Raw genomic sequence first — 16,852 nt, 5'->3', positions numbered from 1 at the left:
TTTCCCTATTTAAATACAGCTACACGAGTAGTTAAACGACCAAGTATGGCGACACAAAATAAAACGTGGCGCTTTTCTAAGCGGATAAAAAGGAGAACTATAATGTATGGCGGAATAGCACTTGGGAGCACTTCGACTCGGCGCAGTAATATCATCACTCCTGAGGGGAGAAGATTTTTCGTGGAGGAGCTTGGTCGCTTCTAACTGTCCATCTGTTTGGATCCTAATGAATGAACTGGGCTAAGCTAAGTGCTAGCCAAGTGGCGATTGAGTGCACGCATTGAGACGCAAGAGGTCTGTATCAACTCTTCTTACTTGACCGAATAACATGTTTTAATATGAAAAAACGGTGGAGTGTTCCTTTAAAAGGTGATTAAAAAAAAGTTGGAAACTGTTTGTTGATTCCATCCAGAGTTTCCAGGATGATATCCTGGTTCAAATTTGATCTCAGTTTCATAAAATAAAACCTAATCTGTAATTGACCATAATGATCCTTTAAATAAACATGGAGAGTGAGATCCAGGGCTCTAACAGTGTTTTCCTTCATGTAATGTAGGAGGGCTACTCTGGTTTCTCCAGCTGTCAGGGCTGTCGGAGGTGTGAATGCGGGCCAGCTTCCCTTCGTTCCACCTGCCATCCTCTGACCCACAGCTGTCCCTGCCGGCCCGGAGCAGGAGGACGCTACTGCGAGCGCTGTCTGCCCGGATACTGGGACTACAGCGCTGCTGGCTGCAACAGTAAGTCATCTGGCCACACTGCAAAAAAGGTGTTTAGTCTAAAAACAAGATCAAACAGTAAATCTGAGGGAAATGATCTTGCTGCATGGTCAGATAATTTACCTTGACAAGATTTATTAAATTAAGATTATTAAATCTAGAAATAAGTAAGTTGAACGCTTACAAAAATAATTTAACTCTTAACCCTTTATTGGACGAAGAATTATTGGTAATATTTTGAGAAAAAAGTTGCAAATTTACTAGATTAAAGTGGCAAATCTACAAAAAAAAGTTGCAGATTTAAGAGATTTAACGTGTCAAATATGTGCGAAAAAAAGTAAAAAAGCAATTTTTTTCTCGCAGCTTCACCACTTTAAATCTCGTAAATCTGCACATTTTTTCCCCGTAGATCTGCCACTTTAATCTTGTTAACTTTTTAAGTGTCCTTGTTCTATTCTGTGTTTTTCTTTCTATCTATCTATCTATCTATCTATCTATCTATCTATCTATCTATCTATCTATCTATCTATCTATCTATCTATCTATCTATCTATCTATGTTACGGATCCGGGGGAGGGGGGTAATATTTTGAGAAATAGATTTACAAGATTAAAGTGGCAGATCTAAGGGGAAAAAATGTGCAGATTTATGAGATTTGGAGAATCTGCGAGAAAAAAGTTGCTTTTTTCCCACTTTTTTCTCGTAAATCTGCGACTTTTTTCGCACATATTTGACACGTTAAATCTCTTAAATCTGCAAAATTTTTTTGTAGATTTGCCACTTTAATCTAGTAAATTTGCAACTTTTTTCTCAAAATATTACCAAATATAGTTCTTCGTCCAATAAAGGGTTAAGAGTTAAATTATTTTTTTAAGCGTTCAACTTACTTATTTCTAGATTTAACAATCTTAATTTAAGAAATCTTGTCAAGTGAAATTATCCGTTCATGCAGCAAGATCATTTCCCTCAGATTTACTGTTTTATCTTGTTTTTAGACACACCTTTTTTGCAGTGTACATGTCAAATGTTCTCTCATTCCCCGAGACCATTTGCCAAAACATTCAATGCAGATAATACTTTCTCAGCGGGAAAGGCTGCCAGAGTATTCATGTTCCCACACCCACTTCCACAGTCGTGCACATGATGTCAGAGAAGCATCTGCTGAGAGATCCTGACCCTGTGGCCGGATGACATCACACACACACACACACACACACACACACACACAGCTGTTAGAAACATCAGCCCCACACAAGAGAGTCCACAAGACAGATGTGCAGGCTTCAGGCCAAACTACCATGTGTGGCTTTTTATATATATTACTTCCACTGGATGATGAATGAATCAGCATATGTTTTTTGCAGAGTGTGACTGTGAGAGCGGCCACTGTGATATGCAGACTGGGGAGTGCCTGCCAGAGGCGGCAACAGTCAACCTGTGCAACATCAGTAAGTGGACGTAACAACAGTAGCAGACACTCCACTACAGCACGGTCAGCACAGTTCTTTGTAAAGAACAAAAAACAAGCTGTTATCTTCTCGCCTTATGATTTAGGTTGTGATGAGTGCATCTGGCATCTCATCGGGGACCTTCGGCTGTCCAATAAGACTCTGGACCAGTTGAAAGTGGGAGTGTTGAACATCTCCACTGGTGCTGCTGCCAACGACCGGCTCAAGTACTACAACTACACCGCTCACCGCCTGCAGGTAACTGAACACAGGAAAGAATATGTGATGCAAATGAAAAACAAATATTTTAGGTTTTAGGGTTATTTTAGGTTTAGGTGTTTAGGTTTAGGGTTAGGTTTAGGTTTAGGGTTAGGGTTAGGTTTATTTTAGGTTTAGGTTTTTAGGGTTAGGGTTAGGTTAAGGTTTATTTTAGGTTTAGGTTTTTAGGTTTAGGGTTAGGGTTAGGTTTAGGTTTATTTTAGGTTTAGGTTTTTAGGTTTAGGTTTAGGGTTAGGGTTATTTTAGGTTTAGGTTTTTAGGTTTAGGTTTAGGTTTAGGGTTAGGTTTAGGTTTATATTAGGTTTAGGTTTTTAGGGTTAGGGTTAGGTTTAGGTTTATTTTAGGTTTAGGTCTTTAGGTTTAGTTTTAGGGTTAGGGTAGGTGAGTGATATGACACTTATTTCTATATTTCTACATGTATTGATGATGTAATTTTTATGCTCAAAAATCATGATGATTTATTTGACCTTTGACCCCAAAAACGTTGTTACTGCACTCTGGTTTTGCTGTAAAAGGTTCTAATAGTGATGATAAACAGAGTGGAGTAGCAACAATGTTGTTGTCTTCTATCAGCGTTTATATTTTGTTTTCAGTGAATTAACATTTTCATATTGATTCTGTTATAAGTGTATTTAAAAGTGTTTAACAATTCAAAATGTGCGAATTTTAGACTTAATATTATGGAGAAATGTTATGTTTTAGTCTTAACATAATTTTATGTCACTTTTTTACTTCATCACTATCTCGATAATAATTTCCCTTTCAAAAAAAAACTTATAATTTCTATTATTTTTATGTTTAAATTAGTATATATATATATATATATATATATATATATCCAAAGCAGACCATGGTAAGTACAATTAGTGCTTGGTTTTGAGTTGGATTTTGTGTTTTTTATGTAATTATTTCTCTGAAATAAAGCAAAATTGAGATCTAAAACTTTGTCACAAGATAAAACGGACATCAAGGAGGTCATTTTTAGTTATAACTCAATTTTGACCAAAAATGTAGTTACTGCCCAGCACTAAACGAGAGACGATGTGAGAGACTGGCCAGTGAAGCAATACAAAATAATTCCTGAAATGCAATGAACATTAGAGATCAATTCAGTGTAACAGTGTAACAGTTTAATCTGAGGATTTATGTTTTCTTGTTCCTTCACATGATCTTTACAAACGGATGAATGTTGTTTGCTCTCAGACTCAGTTTCTAGGCTGGAGGAACAAATCCTCTGTGATGAAGGTCCAGACGGAGGAGCTGGGGACGGCCACGGAGGCTGTGGTGTTGGACATCAAGCAACTGGGAGAATCGGTCAGAATGACATCATCTCTCATTTAAATCACATTAACCAGTTTTAAAAAGTCTGTGAAATTTAAAGAGTTTAGACGTTTAGAATCCTAGTTTCTCCCCTGGAAATACATTATACATCAGTTTTAACCATGCACACTGACAATCAGATGAAATTCTACACTTACAATTCCACTGAAGTTACTGCTTAACTGCATATCCATTTGCTTCCATACATTATGCCAATCCAAACCTTTTTTCCATCGTTTTCTTGATAATAACCAAAATCATTATCAAGAAAACCATGAAAATGACTACATCTTTAGTTGCACCAGGCATTATATTGCAAGAAACATGAAGCTTACCAAGTATTTTCTTCTTATATCTAGCAATAGTATCTTAATTATATTGTTTTGAGTATAATTTACCCACTGACCATAGCTTTGTGTGCTTATTGTATATTGTGTAAAGACTTATTTTTAGGATTGAAATTGTGAGCTTTTTCATGCTTTTCAAGCTATTCAACTATGAGTTTTTACCTAAAATGTTTGTTCCAATTGAGAGTTTTAGTTGCATATATCTGCTCGGGCCAGTTCATCGCTGCTTGCAGCTTTAATTTTTCTTGTTTTAAGAATTAATTTCTTATTTTAAGCGTTCAACATGCTTATTTCTAGATTGAATAATCTTAATTTAAGAAATCTTGTCAAGGTAAATTATCTGTCTATGCAGCAAGATCATTTCCCTCAGATTTACTGTTGTCTATTTTTAGACACACCTTTTTTGCAGTGCAGTTTGAATGCTATTTCAAAAGCTTTCTACCACCAAAACATGCTCTTTTCAAGTATTTCTGGCTTATTTAAATGTTACTACAGTTAGGCTTTTCAAGCCACAATTGCTCAAAATAAGTATATTTGGATTTATTTAAAGCTATCATTGGTTTTTCCAGTTTCTAGATATTTTTACTTATTTAAAGAATTCTTACAAAGAAAGATTTACTTACTGCACTGGCAGATAATTGTACTTGTTTTGAGCATGTATTTGCTTAATTCTAGTTGTTTATTTCTTATTTGTTGTCAGTTGGTTTTTGCAGTGTAAATGAACAAGAAAGCAATGAGAAAACAAGGGTGGTCTAATAATAACCATTACATAGTCAACAAGGACCTGACATGTTGTAGTTACTTAGATTTTGTGTAATCAAATCTAAAGTCTGTTTTTTTAAAGCAAGCAGCTTCACTCGCTGATGGTTTTGTCATTGATGCTGTTTGTCTTCAGGAGAGTGTGGTGGAGTCTCTGGGGACCATGCTGGATAATGACTCTCTGGTGACCATCAGCCTGGCTGAGGAGCTCAGCACAAACCTCACTGATATAAACATACAAATAGAAGGTACAAAATATATTTTGTCCTATTACTATCTGTAGTTCCTGCAATCATTAACCCATAAGAACCCATGGTGACACGGGTGTAACAAACACTTTAAATGTTTTAGAATCTCCCATATTCATCTTTATGCTTCACATTAACAAATTAAGTCCCTTAGTGCAGTAGTTCTCAACCTTTTTGAGTCTCGACCCCCAATTTAACATGCATGTCGTCCGCGACCCCCGCCCACTGAACAGAATCTCACACGCACAGTTCAGATCACCCAAAAAGACACAAATTGACCAAGAAAGACACAAAATGACCAAAAAAAGAAACAAAATGACCAAAAAAAGACACAAAATAACAAAAAAAGATACAAATTGACCACAAAATGATAAAAAAAATACAAAAAATGACTATAAAAAGACACAAAATGACAAAAAAAGACACAAAATAACAAAGAAAGATACAAATTGACCACAAAATGATAAAAAAAAAAGACATAAAATGACTATAAAAAGACACAAAATGACTAAAAAAAGACACACAAAAAGACACAAAATTACCAAAAAAAAGAAACAAAATTACCACAAAAAGACACAAAATTACCAAAAAAAGGACACAAACTGACCAAAAAAGACACAAAATTACCAAAAAAGGCACAAATTGACCATAAGAACCCATGGTGACACGGGTGTAACAAACACTTTAAATGTTCTATAATCTCCGGATTATAGTCGGATCAATGATAGGTATTATGGTTTTGCCAAAAATGCTTTCTGTTCGAGGCCAGAATTTTCAGTTTTTCGACCTCTGGCTGCTCAGTGTGGTGGAACTGTCAGTTAATTTCAGTTGATTGCTCTGCTCTGATTGGTCGACTCCACCTGGCCACCTGGTTGCTTAGCTACAAACCTTCACTGTTTAAATTATTTTAAATTAATATAGGCTCTGCTGTTCAATTTAAAGTACATTTGACCAAATATAAACAAAAAAAATAATCCTATCCTGTCACAATTTTCATATATGTTGTGGAGATGCAAAGAAAAAAGCGAATTTGTGTTTCTGTCAGCAGAAAAGGTGTCTAGTTTATTTATTTTAAAATAAGAAATATCATGAACATAAATTCCATAGACACCCAATGTAACGTATACAGTATGTCACACAGTGGTGGTTCTAACCAGGGGCCTCCAGGGTCCACTGCCCCTGTGAAGAAGCCCTTGGCCCCTGCTGTGGCCCCTGTGTCAAATTAATAATAAAATGATCAATTTATAACAATGAACAATGGAACAATTCTAACCTTTTTTTGTTCAAACAATATCTCATTGTAGACAAAATGAACCCAGAATGTGTACATATAATAGTTTAACTCTCTGGAGTCTTATTGGGCTATTTTGTCCATTTTTAAAATCCTTTTCATGTCTTTACGTGTCTTTGTCATTTTATGTCTTTTTTGGTAATTTGTGTCTTTTTGTGTCTTTTTTTAGTTATTTTGTGTCTTTTTTTGTCATTTTGTGTCTTTTTTGTCATTTATGTGTCTTTTTTGTGTCTGTTTTAGTTATTTTGTGTCTTTTTTTGGTAATTTTGTGTCTTTTTTTTGTCATGTTTATGTCTTCTGTGGGTTTTTTGGTTATTCTGTCTTTTCATTTTGTGTCTTTTTTTGGTCATTTTGTGTCTTTTTCAAGACATTCAAAGATTTTGAATGCCTAAATATCATCTTTGCCATTTTTTCATGTGCTAATGTGCCCCTCTGATTAAACACTGGCCCCTCCTTGGCCCCCACAGTAAAACTGGTCTAGAACCGCCACTGATGTCACATAACATCTTTGACATTTAGGGGTAGATTGTTGTTTTTTTAAAACATCATAAATGTGTTCTATGTGGTCCACTAGGTATGTAGTATATCATCCATAATTTTCCAGTCAAACAGTTTGACTGCAATCTGGCTGACGTCTATATGTGAATAATGTGAATAATGTGTGATGACAGAGATGATCCATGACTGGGAGCTGTACAGCGTTCACCAGGAGGTTGATCCGGAGGTTGCCAGGCGGAACACTGAGGAGGCCCAGAGGATGGTGACCTGGATGAGGACTCTGGATCTGTCCCCACGAGAACCCATCGCCACGGACGAGTCCACTGAAAGCCATGACTGTGAGTATATACAGTAGTGGTCAACATACTGATTATTGCTTATTATGACCAAACATAGCACTTGTAGAAATATAAAAGACTTCTCAATGAGCCGTGTGCATGTGAGGAATACAGATTGATGATGAGATCAGCTCCAACCCCCTGCAGCCAATGAATGAATGAATGAAAAAAATGATTGAATAATCTGTTTTCCCAAACAGCTCTCCCTTTTTACAATCATCCAGTGGAATGCCCTTGCAAATGCAACCCAGATTCTAAAATTATTGCTGTGTAAAATGTAAATAAAGAGAATGCAGACTATTCAGAGTTTATGTTTCCAGAAATCAAGTTTTGAACATGAAATATGTTGCCTTTGTACAGTTTTCAGTTGGATATATGTCAGAAATGATTAGCATTCTGTTTATTTACCTTTTAGACAACATCCCAACTTTTTTTTTTATATTACGATTGTAGTAAATTAAATTTGTATGTATATGAGTGTGTTTTTTTCAAAAAGTAATACACAATGAACACAACAACAGACAGTCATAAAACCCCATCCCTCCCTCTCACAACCAACAGTCCTCTCGGAGGACAACAAATACTTGAGTTAATAAAACCAATAATAATAAAAAATAAATAAATAAATAAAAGTATAATAAATAAATAAAATAAATAAATACATATTAAAATAATAATAAATATAATAATAAAAAATAAAAATGAGGGAGAAAAATAATAATAATAATAATAATAATAATAATAAAAAATAAATAAATAAATAAAAGTATAATAAATAAATAAAATAAATAAATATTAAAATAATAATTAATATAATAATAAAAAAAAATGAGGGAGAAAAAAAAAATAATGGATAAATAAATAAATAAATAAAAGTATAATAAATAAATACAATAAATAAATACATATTAAAATAATAATAAATATAATGATAAAAAATAAAAATGAGGGAGAAAAAAAAAAAAATAATGAATAAATAAATAAATAAGGGAGGAAAAAAATAAAATAATAATACACAACAACCTCGTTATCTGTATAATATTGCTTTAGATTTTTCATTAGATACTTATTTGCATAAAAATATCAGCTCCTGAGTTACTACAGTGTGATGCTAATGATAAAGTGGCGTGTGTTTGTGTTTCAGTGCTGCGGCGTATCCGTCAGCTGGAGAAGAAGCTGATGATCACAGATGGACGCCTCCCACCCGTCAGAGAGATCCTCTCCCGGTTCTCCACCAAGCTGTCGGACGCTCAGGGTTCTCTGCAGACGGCAGCCAGCACCGTCCAGCAGACGGAGGACCAGAACAGAGCCAGCATCCTTAAATTCCAAAGGAATGAGGTGATTTCCCATGACCCCCCAGGTTCCTGCTGAGTCTCATATCTCCTCCAACACTCCCTCTCTCTCTCTCTCCATGTTTGTCAGTATGTGCATCAGGAAACAGTGAGGGAGTCTGTCTGGTTTATCTCCTCTCATGGTACAAACAAGGTTGTAATAGTGAACTCAAAAGAAGAAAATACAGGCACTCTGGTGGACTGACAAAAGTTAAAAACCCTTTATTTTACATGGGTTACATCTAAAAACACCAACGCGTGTCGGCTTGCGCCTTCCTCAGATAGATGAAATAGATTTCATATCAACCTAAAAGGTTTATGTATGAAAAAAGTTGACAAAGATGAAAACGAAGGACATTTTCACTATAATTTTAGTTTTGTAACCACACAATACAGTTTCAGTTAGTTATCCTTTTTTTAAAAACTCTAGTCTCTAGTTTTCTTTATTTCGTTATTTCTCGTTGACTATAATAACCTTGGTTAAAAACAGTTAAGTGTTGAGTTTTGCTCAGTCACACACATACCTGGCCTTAAAGGACACAAAAAGAGCCTTAGCATGACGTCACATGCAGCCGGCTGTGACAGAGAGAGATCTGGTTGTTGTCTGGTTGTCTGCCAGGCATGTGAGGGAAGTCTATTACTGTTGGTATTTAAGTGCTGAGAACAGAAACACTAAACCATCTGTGGGAGCTTTGGACTGTTACATTAGGAGGAGGCCCGCACAGGGAGAGCAGCACCGCTGCAATACAAATAGTTGTTCCCATGATAATATCCAGAGTCTCCATACAGAAACATGAGTTTGTTTTCCCAGGACATAGCCCACAGTCACCACACAGTCATTGCTGTGCAGAGAAAATTATTCTTTTTAGGAGCAAACATTATTCAGGATGTTGGATTGGATAAACAGAGTAGATATGTAGCGGTGTGTATATGTATTTGTATACACTCAAAAAATTGGATGAACTCAATTAAATTGTGGGCAGAATTTCCATCCAACAAATATATGTAACCCAAACTCAAAACAAGTACATTGATGCAATATAATGTATTTGAGTTAATGTAGCTCACTTTTTTTTACATTTGGTCAAACTCAAATTAAAAACATGTAAGTATTGTATTTAAATTGAGTTACCTCAACTCATTTATGTCGAGGAGAGCGAAAATAAAGAAATTGTGTTCGTTCAACCTAAAAACATAGAATTGGAAAACTGAAACTCATTCTTTTTGGATTGAAGGGAAGGACAGGGGAGTAAATTAATACATTTTAGGTTACACTTCTTAAACTACTTTTGATTTGATTTTAGTTGATATATTATATTATGTGTGTGTGTTTGTGTATTTTTGGTTGCACGTGTGTTATCAGGAGTAGGGATCTCCATGATCACGGTCTCTGCTGTAAATCAATGCCATGAATGGTGCACTAACCAAACATGGAGCCTCTCCTAATCTGGGCTGCAGCCACACTGAGCACTGCTGGGTCACCACGGCCAATCAGATGATCTCATCATTGTGCTAAACTCAGTGCTGCAGAAGTTGACCCTGCACTGCACACTGACTGAAAGGGCTGTATGGAAACGTATGGAGAAAAAATACACTAACCCATTGAAGCCTGACAAGCGGATATGTCGTTTTGTAGTATTTGTATAAGCTCTCAAATACTTTTGGAATTTCATTTCTATCTGCTACAGAGGCTGAAAAATCGATTATTTAGTAGAAGCGTTGACACTTGTGTTGAATTTCCAGAAAAACTTCAGGTTTTAGGGGCTTATTTTAAAATCGCCCAGAGGTTTTACAGGCAGTTTTAGGCCTCAATGGGTTAAAGAAAGTCTTCAGCTTCAGCGTGATGAAAGTCATTGTTGGGAATGTCCATGTGTTAAAGACTGAACTAACGGAGGTGGTTCACTTAGTTAGCATGAACACTGAAAGCATTTAACCCATTTAGGCCTAAAACGCCTGTAAAACCTCTGGGCGATTTTAAAATCAGCCCCTAAAACCTGAGGTTTTTCTGTAAATTCAACAGAAGTGTCACTCTTCCTACTAAATAATAGATTTTTCAGCCTCTTTTGCAGATAGAAATGAAATTCCAAAAGTATTTCAGAGCTTATACCCGTGGCTTTCATGAGAAGTTGAGTTTTTTTGTCCAAACCTTCCACAACACGTTGCTGCAACCTTGACATCCCCCTTCTCATTTATATATACCTCTGCTTTATCGTAGCTCTCAAGCTTGAATTGTGGCTAAATTTTCGATAGTTCTATAGATTTCTATAACATATTCATTCACTGTACATATCCTATAGCACAGCTATTCTCAACCTTGGGGTCGGGACCCCAATTGGGGTCTCGAGATGATTTCTGGGGGTCGCCAAATCATTTTGGAAGTCAGCTCTGTCTCCACTGTGTTAAAGTGTTCATGTGTTTCAGTCTTTTTGTCACTTAATGTCTTTTTAGGTCATTTTGTGTCTTTTTTGGATCATTTTGTGGTCAATTTGTGTCTTTTTTGTGTCTTTTCTTTGGTCATTTTGTGTCTTTTTTTTCAGTGAGTGGGGGTCACGGACAACATGCATGTTAAATAGGGGGTTGCGACTCAAAAAGCTTGAGAACTACTGCTATAGCATATGCAATTCATACCTGCACTATATTTATACACTCATATGTAAATACCTTGCACTCTACTACTCTGCACATCTGGTTAGATGCTAAACTGCATTTCGTAGTCCTGGTACTTGTACTCTGTTCAATGACAATAAAGTTGAATCTAATCTAATCTAATCCAAAATGTTTGTTTCCTTGTGCTACCAGATGAAGCAGCAGAGACTGACAGAGGACCACGCTGCTATCAACGACACACTGGAGACAGCCAGAGGCTCCATCACTGAGACACAGAGGGCTGTGGCTGAGGTGGATGCTATGGTGCAGGTGAGGTGGATGCTATGGTGCAGGTGAGGTGGATGCTATGGTGCAGGTGAGGTGGATGCTATGGTGCAGGTGAGGTGGATGCTATGGTGCAGGTGAGGTGGATGCTATGGTGCAGGTGAGGTGGATGCTATGGTGCAGGTGAGGTGGATGCTATAGTGCAGGTGAGGTGAATGCTATGGTGCAGGTGAGGTGAATGCTATGGTACAGGTGAGGTGGATGCTATGGTGCAGGTGAGGTGAATGCTGTGGTGCAGGTGAGGTGGATGCTATGGTGCAGGTGAGGTGGATGCTATGGTGCAGGGTATGGTTGATGCTATGGTGCAGGTGAGGTGGATGCTATGGTGCAGGTGAAGTGGATGCTATGGTGCAGGTGAGGTGGAGGCTATGGTGCAGGTGAGGTGAATGCTATGGTGCAGGTGAGGTGGATGCTATGGTGCAGGTGAGGTGAATGCTATGGTGCAGGTGAGGTGAATGCTATGGTGCAGGTGAGGTGGATGCTGTGGTGCAGGTGAGGTGAATGCTGTGGTGCAGGTGAGGTGGATGCTATGGTGCAGGTGAGGTGGATGCTATGGTGCAGGTGAGGTGGATGCTATGGTGCAGGTGAAGTGGATGCTATGGTGCAGGTGAGGTGGAGGCTATGGTGCAGGTGAGGTGGAGGCTATGGTGCAGGTGAGGTGGATGCTATGGTGCAGGTGAGGTGGATGCTATGGTGCAGGGTATGGTTGATGCTATGGTGCAGGTGAGGTGAATGCTATGGTGCAGGTGAAGTGGATGCTATGGTGCAGGTGATGTGGATGCTATGGTGCAGGTGAGGTGGATGCTATGGTGCAGGTGAGGTGGGTGCTATGGTGCAGGTGAGGTGGGTGCTATGGTGCAGGTGAGGTGGATGCTATGGTGCAAGTGAGGTGGATGCTATGGTGCAGGTGAGGTAGATGCTATGGTGCAGGTGAGGTGGAGGCTATGGTGCAGGTGAGGTGGATGCTATGGTGCAGGTGAGGTGAATGCTATGGTGCAGGTGAGGTGGATGCTATGGTGCAGGTGAGGTGAATGCTATGGTGCAGGTGAGGTGGATGCTATGGTACAGGTGAGGTGGATGCTATGGTGCAGTTGAGGTGGATGCTATGGTGCCGGTGAGGTGGATGCTATGGTGCAGGGTATGGTTGATGCTATGGTGCAGGTGAGGTGGATGCTATGGTGCAGGGTATGGTGAATGCTATGGTGCAGGTGAAGTGGATGCTATGGTGCAGGGTATGGTTGATGCTATGGTGCAGGTGAGGTGGATGCTATGGTGCAGGGTATGGTGAATGCTATGGTGCAGGTGAGGTGGATGCTATGGTGCAGGTGAGATGGATGCTATGGTGCAGGGTATGGTGAATGCTATGGTGCAGGTGAAGTGGATGCTATGGTGCAGGTGATGTGGATGCTATGGTGCAGGTGAGGTGGATGCTATGGTGCAGGTGATGTGGGTGCTATGGTGCAGGTGAGGTGGATGCTATGGTGCAGGTGAGGTGGATGCTATGGTGCAGGGTATGGTTGATGCTATGGTGCAGGTGAGGTGAATGCTATGGTGCAGGTGAAGTGGATGCTATGGTGCAGGTGATGTGGATGCTATGGTGCAGGTGAGGTGAATGCTATGGTGCAGGTGAAGTGGATGCTATGGTGCAGGTGAGGTGGATGCTATGGTGCAGGTGAGGTGGATGCTATGGTGCAGGTGAGGTGAATGCTATGGTGCAGGTGAGGTGGATGCTATGGTGCAGGTGAGGTGGATGCTATGGTGCAGGTGAGGTGGAGGCTATGGTGCAGGTGATGTGGATGCTATGGTGCAGGTGAGGTGGAGGCTATGGTGCAGGTTAGGTGGATGCTATGGTGCAGGTGAGGTGGAGGCTATGGTGCAGGTTAGGTGGATGCTATGGTGCAGGTGAGGTGGATGCTATGGTGCAGGTGAGGTGGATGCTACGGTGCAGGTGAGGTGGATGCTGTGGTGCAGGTGAGATGGATGCTATGGTACAGGTGAGGTGGATGCTATGGTGCAGGTGAGGTGGATGCTATGGTGCAGGTGAGATGGATGCTATGGTACAGGTGAGGTGGATGCTATGGTACAGGTGAGGTGGATGCTATGGTACAGGTGAGGTGGATGCTATGGTGCAGGTGAGGTGGATGCTATGGTGCAGGGTATGGTTGATGCTATGGTGCAGGTGAGGTGGATGCTATGGTGCAGGTGAAGTGGATGCTATGGTGCAGGTGAGGTGGAGGCTATGGTGCAGGTGAGGTGGATGCTATGGTGCAGGGTATGGTGGATGCTATGGTGCAGGTGAGGTGGATGCTATGGTGCAGGTGAGGTGGATGCTATGGTGCAGGTGAGGTGGATGCTATGGTGCAGGGTATGGTTGATGCTATGGTGCAGGTGAGGTGAATTCTATGGTGCAGGTGAGATGGATGCTATGGTGCAGGTGAGGTGAATGCTATGGTGCAGGTGAGGTGGATGCTATGGTGCAGGTGAGGTGGATGCTATGGTGCAGGTGAGGTGGATGCTATGGTGCAGTTGAGGTGGATGCTATGGTGCAGGTGAGGCACAATGACTGATTGTGAGAACTCATAATTGTCAGGGAGACCCATGCTGGTGTCACAAGTCAGTCATTGAGGGAGGATGTATTTTAATCTAATAGACTGTGACATGGGGCTGCTTTATCTCTAGGCATGCACTGAATTTACTCATGAAACACACAGTCTGGGTCATATTCTAAAAACTGGCCAATTTGATTTTCAAGATTGAATAATCTGTTTTCCCAAACAGAATTTTTTTCTTTTAAATTCCCAAAAGATAATAAATGAAGTAATTAACAAGTGAATAAAAAAAATAATAAAATAATAATACACAACAATAATAATAAGAAAAGTATACATAATTAAAATCAATTAATTGATTCAATAACAACAACAATAATAATTAAATTAAATTAAATTAAACAGTTTATATGAGTGTGTTTACATGTGTTTGCATGTATACATCTGTACAGAATGTGACCGAGTACCATGCAGCGATCGATGGTGCCGCCCAGAAGCTGATGGAGAAGACTGAGCGTCTGTCGCTGGCGGACAGAGATCTGGTGCAGAGGGCCGATGAGCATTCTGAGGACCTGGACAGGCAGGCCAACCAACTGGAGGAGTGAGACCGCCTTCTTCTTGCATGATAATTATCTGTGTTTGAGCCATTCATTTAAAAAATATTGATTAGTGCAGGAATTAATTTTGATGGCAGTGTATACCAGCCATTCTCAACCTTGGGGTCGGGACCCCAATTGGGGTCGCGAGATGATTTCTGGGGGTCGCCAAATCATTTTGGAAGTCAGCTCTGTCTTCTTTGTTCATTTTTTAGTCATTTTGTGTCTTTTTTGGTCATTATGTCTTTTTTTGGATAATTTTGTGGTCAATTTATGTCTTTTTTTGGACATTTTGTTTCCTTTTTTTTGGTCATTTTGTGTCTTTTTGGTCATTTTGTGTCTTTTGTTTCTTTTTTGGTAATTCTGTGTCTTTTTTAGTAATTTAGTGTCATTTTTTTGGTAATTCTGTGTCTTTTTTGGTTGAGCGGGGGTCGCGGACAACATGCATGTTAAATTGGGGGTCGCGACTCAAAAAGGTTGAGAACTACTGGTGTATACAATACACAAACACTCAAGTTAGACAGCAACATCTATCATCCTGTCATCACCAGGGACCTGAGAGAGAGTGACGCCAATGGCTTTGTGCAGAAAGCCATAAGTGCCGCCAACGTCTACAACAACATAGTGAAATACATCGATGACGCCAATATCACATCAATCACCACCCACAACCTGTCCCAAAGAGCTGAAGATGTATGTGATGTCACAGAAATACAAAGCATACATCTACTATAACAGCTGTCAATGTGCTGTAGCTTTGTTCTGGCCTTTGTTTCAGGCCATCTCTGGGATCAATATGCAGCTTGGGTTCCTGGTAACGCAGAGCAACAACGTTTTCAAGGAGTCTGTTTCATTACATTCAGAACAACAAGGTATGGGGCCTTTACAGAATAAGACATGCCATTTATTTTAATTGTTAATGAATCAACTATCCTGTTCCTGACATTTGACATGTACTGTATGTGCTTGTAACAGAGGTGGAAGCTGAGGTGATTGACCACCAAAATTACATTAAGGAGACCAAAGAGACCATGGCTAACAACACTAAAAAACTTGCAGAACTCGTGGAGGATATCAGTGGAATTCATAAAGGTGAGACAAAACTGGGTTTATTCAAAGTAAAAGTCTGATATTTTGCAGTCAAACCCACAGACTGATGAGAGAATTAAATTATATATTTGTGTGTTCAGTACAGAGGTCAGTGGTGTGTTTAGCCTAGCTTAGCACAAACACTGGAGGCGGAAGGAATCTGCTATCTAAACAGAGCTTCATAGAATTGTAGGTCTTTCAGACTTTCTTTTAATGCTTGCAAAAACAGGAAACAGGATAAATACAGAGGAACAATTCTCACATACTTAGCTGTATGCTGCTGCTCAGGGAGATGTTTGCTCAGGTTTTATATGCTATGTGCCTGCTTAGTTTATTTAGATCAAAAAATCAAATCAAATCAAATCAAAATGACTTTATTTATCCCTGAGGGGAAATTCAGTTACTGATAACTCTGTTGAATGAGACAGCCTGATGTCTGTAGGAGAGAAGGATCTTTTGTATCTCTCTGTCCTGAAACAGAGAGAGAGGAGCCGTCCACTGCTGTTTTTTTGGTCCATAAAGGTTTTGTGTAGCAGATGATCTGGTATTTCAGGATGGCCTGAACATGTTGACAGGTCATCTCTCCACCACCTCCTCCAGTGTGTCCAACCTGGCTCCAACCACAGAACCAGCTCTTTAGACCAGAACCAGCTCTGTAGACCAGTCTGATCATCTCTGTGTGTGATGCTGCCTCCCCAGCAGACTGCAGCATAAAACAACACACTACCACCACAGACTGATAAAACATCTGCAGCATCTTACCACAGATGTCCAGAGATCTGAGCTTCAAGAAGAAAAAGAGGAGGCTCCGCCCCTTTTTGTAGAGAGCGTCTGTGTTTAGGGACCAGTCCAACTTATTATCCAGGTATACACCTAGATACTTAGAACTTGGCACCACCTCCATGTCCACCCCACAGGTATTCACTGGCTGAAGGGGGGCTTGAGTCTGCAGAAATCTCTGATCATTTCCTTAGTCTTTGAGGTGTTCAGTAGGAGATAGTTCTTGTGACTCCAGTCACTGAAGGCTTTTATCAGATCCCTATATTCAGATTCCTGTCCATTCCTGATACATGCCACAATAGCAGTGTCATCGGAGTACTTCTGGATGTGGC

General features: G+C 39.6%; 2 protein-coding genes across 5 annotated transcripts in view; both read left to right on the top strand.

Annotated features, from left to right (window-relative positions):
• Positions 1 to 16,852, top strand: part of cnih3 (cornichon family AMPA receptor auxiliary protein 3) — a 386,093-nt gene that overhangs the window by 160,800 nt on the left and 208,441 nt on the right. The gene's annotated exons all lie outside the window — the stretch shown is intronic.
• lama4 (laminin, alpha 4) overlaps positions 1 to 16,852 on the top strand; it is a 56,995-nt gene that overhangs the window by 18,657 nt on the left and 21,486 nt on the right. The window contains exons 7-18 of the mRNA XM_059356584.1: positions 557 to 737; positions 2,081 to 2,164; positions 2,271 to 2,422; positions 3,647 to 3,757; positions 5,006 to 5,117; positions 7,080 to 7,244; positions 8,389 to 8,582; positions 11,375 to 11,491; positions 14,508 to 14,656; positions 15,203 to 15,344; positions 15,430 to 15,523; positions 15,627 to 15,743. Coding sequence (XP_059212567.1) covers positions 557 to 737; positions 2,081 to 2,164; positions 2,271 to 2,422; positions 3,647 to 3,757; positions 5,006 to 5,117; positions 7,080 to 7,244; positions 8,389 to 8,582; positions 11,375 to 11,491; positions 14,508 to 14,656; positions 15,203 to 15,344; positions 15,430 to 15,523; positions 15,627 to 15,743 — 1,618 coding nt within the window. The remainder of the gene's footprint in view (positions 1 to 556; positions 738 to 2,080; positions 2,165 to 2,270; positions 2,423 to 3,646; positions 3,758 to 5,005; positions 5,118 to 7,079; positions 7,245 to 8,388; positions 8,583 to 11,374; positions 11,492 to 14,507; positions 14,657 to 15,202; positions 15,345 to 15,429; positions 15,524 to 15,626; positions 15,744 to 16,852) is intronic.

This window comes from Centropristis striata, chromosome 18, assembly GCF_030273125.1.
Source record: "Centropristis striata isolate RG_2023a ecotype Rhode Island chromosome 18, C.striata_1.0, whole genome shotgun sequence".
Taxonomy (NCBI): Eukaryota; Metazoa; Chordata; class Actinopteri; order Perciformes; family Serranidae; genus Centropristis; species Centropristis striata.
This window is presented reverse-complemented; position numbering and strand designations above follow the sequence as displayed.